The sequence below is a fragment of the Zingiber officinale genome, chromosome 2A, assembly GCF_018446385.1.
Source record: "Zingiber officinale cultivar Zhangliang chromosome 2A, Zo_v1.1, whole genome shotgun sequence".
Taxonomy (NCBI): Eukaryota; Viridiplantae; Streptophyta; class Magnoliopsida; order Zingiberales; family Zingiberaceae; genus Zingiber; species Zingiber officinale.
Genome location: NC_055988.1, coordinates 138,203,361 through 138,209,713, shown reverse-complemented (window position 1 = coordinate 138,209,713; position 6,353 = coordinate 138,203,361). Strand labels below are relative to the sequence as shown.

General features: G+C 46.2%; 1 protein-coding gene across 1 annotated transcript; it reads left to right on the top strand.

Moving 5' to 3' along the window:
- The first annotated feature begins 433 nt into the window (after positions 1-433).
- LOC122040074 (reticulon-like protein B9) lies at positions 434-1,735 on the top strand. The gene is made up of 5 exons (XM_042599439.1): positions 434-651; positions 721-901; positions 990-1,131; positions 1,218-1,287; positions 1,376-1,735. Exons 1-5 carry the CDS (start codon positions 474-476, stop codon positions 1,540-1,542), a joined length of 738 nt encoding a protein of 245 aa, XP_042455373.1. The 5' UTR covers positions 434-473; the 3' UTR covers positions 1,543-1,735.
- Positions 1,736-6,353: the final 4,618 nt, after the last annotated feature.

Sequence of the window (6,353 nt, the reverse complement as noted above, 5' to 3'; positions counted from 1 at the left end):
GATACTTGACAAGTTGCTTGAGTAAAATGCCTAAGCCAACTTGGGGCCCCTTAACGAATAAAAAATATCAATTACTGTTAATTTGGTTTCTTATGGCCGTCTAGGCAATCAGCTGATCCCTTGCCCTTCATTTCAAATTTCTCTTGCTTGCTTTCTTTGCTTCCTTCCTTCGAGAGTAGATGCATTTTGAGGATGTTCGCAAATTTCATGTATTGTCTGAATTGGAGGTTCCCGAGCTTAGCCGGATAAGGTGGGGGTGTTGTACTATCAAGTGTTGGGAAATTATTGAATTCGCCAAGCATTTTGTAGACCTACGATCGAAGCAATTCTTGATTCGTGTCCAAGAAAGCCAACCATAAAGTTATCCCTTTGCTCAAATTCTTAGCACTTCGGCAATAAGATTAGAATCTAAAAGTTCTTGATAAGTGACCACCAGCTTTGATTCTAGCTATCTGCCATCCACCATTGGAGCCATGTCACCTCACATCATTTACGATTCCGAATCTGATGAGCTACCAAAAGCCGCCGCCGCCACCGCCACTGCCACCTCCGTTGCCGCTTCCCCCATCACCAACACGGTCATTGCCGCTGCTAAAAGGAGGGGTAACAGGCCCAAGAGGTCTCTTCATGATCACCTAGGTGGAGGAAAAAGTAAGCTGTTCCATTTGTTTTCCTGCAGGATCTCCCAAGTAATTTTGTTCCTGATGCCTGTTCTTGCAGTTGCTGATGTGCTGCTGTGGAGGAACAATTATTTATCGGCCGGGATCTTAACCGGTGCGACAATCGTATGGTTTATGTTTGAGGTGGCTGAGTACCATTTCCTTACACTTATGTGCTACACCACCATCTCAGCGATGCTTGTAATATTCATTTGGTCTAATTTTGCTGTTCTAACTGATCGGTAACATTCATTTCGATTATCTATAGCATTCTGCATATTTTCTTTCCCACAATTCACCCCAAAATCATAATTCCTATCCATACTGCAGAAGTCCTCCAAAAATTCCTGAGATCATTCTATCTGAACATGCCTTCAAAGAGCTAACATTGTCCTTGCATTCCAAGATAAGTGGATTCGCATCTACCCTTCAAGATATTGCGCGCGGAAAAGATCTCAAGATGTTTCTCTTGGTACATGAATCGTGGACTGATTGTCATACACATGTTACATTTGTATGTTCTAGGCCTGTGCTTACTGAAACTGTCTCCTTCTTCAGGCAATTGCCTTACTTTGGCTGGTTTCTGAAATAGGAAGCTTTTGCAGTTCTCTGAACCTCCTATATCTTAGTATGCATTCGATCGATGACAAACAAACTTCGCGTTCGGCTTGGTAGAACGAGGCATTTGTTAATTACATATTTTTGTGTGTTTTCAGGTCTTCTTTGTGCCCATACACTGCCGGCATTGTATGATCGATACGAGGATGAAGTTAAAAGTCTAGCAATGAAAGGGAGCCGCGATTTGCGAGTGTTTTACGAGACGATAGACTCCAAGTTTCTTAACAAGATTCCAAGAGGACCAGTGAAGGAGAAGTTCAAATAAATTGTAATGTTTGAGTGCTAGACATTTGTTATTGATTTAATCTTTGTTAAACTCTGCTATGACTGATTCTCTTTACTACTTGGCAGCTGAAAATAAATATATGGTGAAAATAAATCATAAGAAGTGTGTTCCTTTGGCAACGAGTAACGTTTTCCGCAGAATTTCAATAACAATAAAAGAACATTTACATTTTCGACATTTGAAACCGATCGAAGAGAAAATTGATAAATTATAGTGTCACTGCTCGATATTTCGAAAGTATATTTGTGCAAAAATAATCAGATATTTCGGATCCTTAAAACTCAACTGGCGAATTAGTTTCATAAAATAAAATGAAATAAAATGATAATTGATACCGTACAAACTCGGTGAAGGCGGCTGACTAGGGATGCGACTCCTTGGGGGACTATGTGAAGACTATGCCCGATTTGTAAGGATAAAAATATAAGTGTCGGCCTAGGGAAGGGGTTCCCAGCGTTGGCCCTCCGATGCTCAAGTCAGTCACCGGCAGCAACAAAGAGGAACACGAACAGTAGACGAGAGCTCTGAATAGTAAAATAGGTGTGCACGCGTACCTCCTTTGGTGGTTGGACCTCCCTTTATATAGAGTTACGGCGACGTGCAAGCACGCGTCCCCAGGCGTATGGAGTCGTAGAAACGTACGAGCACACATCCCAAAGGCGTCTACACATTTCCATACTTGTCCTATGAAAGGACGTGTCAGTAAAGCATCTCTCCTCACCTTAACAGGGCGTGCAAGCCTCTGATGAGATAGTGGAAGCTTCTGCCGTATGATTTGACTGTTAACCATGCTTGGTGTCAGCGACACTATCTCTCAAAATGATATTGAGGGATACGTTAGTGATCCCTTTGATTGGCCGAGCGGGATAGATGCTCAATCGAGTACTCCCCCGCTTGGCTTGACTGAGCCACTTTTCCCTGGGGTAACGCGACCTGACAGCTTGTGTTTGCTTGACCGGGCTAACGCCTGGTCGCCCTAACGCTCCTCTACTCCATGATGAGCGTTGAATGATCTTGGCTGCACGGGCCTTCTGCTAGGACCAAATCATGGTCGATCGGGCGCCTCATTCCCAATCGGCCATTGCAGTAGAAACCCACTCTGGCCAGATCATTGTCTGTCGAGAGCCTCATTCTCGATCGACCATTGCAGTAAAGACCCACTCTGGCCAGATCATTGCCGGCCAGGAGCCTCATTCCTGATCAGCTATTGCAGTAGAGACCGACTCGAGCCCCTTCAGGATGTGCTTGCTGGTTCTCTGGCGTTGACCTCCTTAACTTTGATCTCCACGTTGATCTCTATCTCCATCTTTTGACCCGCACTTAGTAGGCCCCCCTTTATCACTGCATCACAAGTCTTCCCCTCAAGTCTAGTCGAAGGAGGCTGCAGGTTCGACTGATTGGACGAGTAACGCCTTGGGTGGCCTTCTGCATATTAGACACTCTCTATGGTCTGGTTGTCGGTCGGGAACTAGTTAAAACACCTGCCTTGGACTTAGCCTTGAGGACCCGATCTATCTTTCTTTGACTAGGAATTATACGGGGGTAGGCGCCAAGGCCATATGTAGAGATTGAGCTGCCTGAGCTTAGATAACCTGAGCAGTAGGTAACCAGCCAGGGACTAGTTAAAACACCTGCTTCAGACTCAGCCCTGAGGACCTGACCTGTCTTTGCCATTTCCGAACAACGTGAGCGGCGCCTTACTGAGATGCTTTGGGGCCTTAACCATACCGATCTCGCCAAGTCGGGAGCACGCCCTGCTCGGGTGTGTTCCTTTAATACCTATCTCCTGCAGCTGTATGTGTTGGCATCCGGTATTTGTAACCGCCGCTCGGCTGGAGATCGTCATTATTACCGACCTAAGGTCGCCTAGGTTTCATCAACCGTACATGGGTTTATAGCCTTCGCTTGGCTTAAATCACAAGAGTTTATAATCACCGCTGGACTTGGGCAAGAGTTTATAGTCAGTGCTCGACTTAGGCAAGAGTTTATAGTCGTCATTCAACTAATGTTGTTCCTCAACATTCTGGGGTTTATAGTCTCCACTCCACTTAGGCAAGAGTTTATAGTCGTCGTTCGATTTAGGCAAGAGTTTATAGTCGCTGTTCTACTTATGCAAGAGTTTATAGTCATCGCTCGACTAATGTTGTTCCTCAACATTCTAGGGTTTATAGTCACCACTCGACTTAGGCAAGAGTTTATAGTCGTCACTCAACTTTTGATTGGTGTAAACATGAGTTTATAGTCCCTGCTCGACTGTTATACTCGTTGCTCCAGGGTTTATAGTCGTTGTTCGACTTTTGTGAAACTCTCTCGGATTTATAGCCACCGCTCGACTATTGTTGTTCCTCAACATTCTGGGTTTATAGCCGTCGCTCGACTGTTTCTGATTCTCCTAAGTTTATAGCCGCCGCTCGTCTTTCCTTTAATTTTTGGTCTAAGGTTTATAGTCGTCACTCGAATTTTGTGAATCTCGCTTGAGTTTATAGTCACCACTCAACTAATATTATTCCTTAATATTCTGGGGTTTATAGTCGTCGCTCGACTATTTCTGATTCTCCTGAGTTTATAGCCACTGTTCAACTTTTCTTTAATTTCCGGTTTAGGGTTTATAGTCGCTGCTCAATTTAACACATGGTCGATTGACCAAATAGTATTGGACACAGTTTTTTCCGTCATCATTCCCTGCATGGCTAATACAAATGCTATGACAAGTTACTTAATACATTCACGAACCTCTAGCCGTTCGGTATGGTTGAAGATGATTTGCACTCCAGAGTCACTCAAGGGATCGTCCTTGTTCGTCTTCCAGATAATATGCTCCCGACCTGAGCTTCTAAATCACCTTGTACGGTCATCCCCATGGCACTTCGAGCTTAGTGGCGTCCCCGACCGGATTTACTTTTTCCAAATCAGATCACCGACCTAGAATGCCCTTGGAATTACTCGACGATTGTAACTTTGCTTCATACGCCGTCGATACATCGTTAGTCGTACGCCCGCTTTATCCCGAGCTTCATTTACCAAGTCCAGCTCCATCAATCGCCGATCAACATTATCCTCGTCATAGAGTGACACTCGGTTGGACATGCAGCTCATGTTGAGCCACACTTAGCGATATTCCTGGAAGCTCATGGGTTGACCAAGTGAAGACATCGTGGTTTTGCCTAAGACACTCGACCAAGTCGACCTTCTTCTCCCGAGGCAGATTGGTGGCCACGAAAGTTGTTGCCTCCGGTTGGCTAGAGTGGATCTGGACCTCCTCCTTCTCGTCGTAGACCACCGCTGGGGGTCCTTCGAGTATTGTATTCACCTCCAGCTGTCGTGCCTTTCGTGCGGCTTTGGTCTTTGACTTGACCATCTCGACATAACATCGTTGAGTGACCAACTGGTCTCCTTTGACCTCTCCGATAGCATCACCCACCGAGAATTTGATCTTTTGGTAGAAGGTGAAGACGACTGCCTAGAATTCATTCAAGGTCGGTCGGCCCAATATGATGTTGTACGCGGACGACCCAATATGACGTTGTCCTCGTCCGCTTCAGTGGCTATTTTCCAAGAGATATAGCCAGCCGCACTTGGCCAATAGGCAACACTTCGTTGCCGGTAAACCCGTATAGAGGAGTGGTCATGGGTAGCAACACCTTGCGGTCGATCTGCATCTTGTCGAACGTCTTTTTGAAGATAATGTTCATTGAGCTGTTGTATCTACAAAAGTTCGGTGAATATTATAATTAGCTATTACTGCTTGAATAATCAGGACATCGTCATGAGGGACTTCTACTCTCTCCAAGTCCAGGGACCAAAGCTGATCTCTGGTCCGTCCAACAGCATGAATTTCAAGTCAACGAGCACACGACTTCCTTACTCGGTTGGAGTCCCCATTAGTAGGGCCACCAGCGATCATCCGAATTTCTCCCCGAGCAGCATTACTTCTATTTTCCTCCTCCTGCACCGAGAGTCGGGTCCGTTCGGCCGAGCTTCGAGAAGGACTAGTCTCTCTTCTTCGATGGGCCCGATCTCGACGCTGTTCGGCCCTAGGACCCGCCTCCTCCCTCTTTTCACCTGATTGACAGTGCTGCTGGCGCTCAGGTGAGGGAGTCTTGCGACGAAACTTTTGCGGGGTCGGCTGGCCTGCCCCTACTTTCAGATCATAGCAGTCCCGTGTGTTGTGATTCTTGCTGCTGCAACAACTTGGCTGCTCGGGCGTTGACCAACAAATCCAATCTTCCTGCATCCAAGTGATGGTGGCGAGTCGTCCAACGTCCTCCATCTTCACTGTTTAGGTGTAGGCCAAGTTCTCACAGACGGTGCCAAATATGATCCTGTCCAAATTCGGTGAAGGCAGCTAGATGAGGATGTGTCTCCTTAGTGGACTGTGTCCTTAGTGGACTGTGTGAAGACTACGCTCAATCTGCAAGGACAAAAACGTTAGTGCTGGGTCGGGGTAGGGGTCTCTGGCGTTGGCCCTTCGAAGCTCAAGTCAGTCACCGGTAGCAACAAAGTGGAACACGAACAGTAGACAAGAGCTCTAAATAGTAGAATAAGCGTGTGTGCCTACCTCCTCCGATGGTTTGACCCCCCCCCCTCTCCCTTTATCTGCGATGACGTGCGAGCATGCACCCCTAGGCGGATGGAGCCATAGAAATATATGAGCACGCATCCCAAGGCATCTGAACATTTTCATACTTATCTTATGAAAGGACGTGTCAGTAAAGCGTCTCTAACACCACACCTTAACGAGGCGTGTAAACCTCTGATGAGACAATGGAAGATTCTATCATACGATCTGC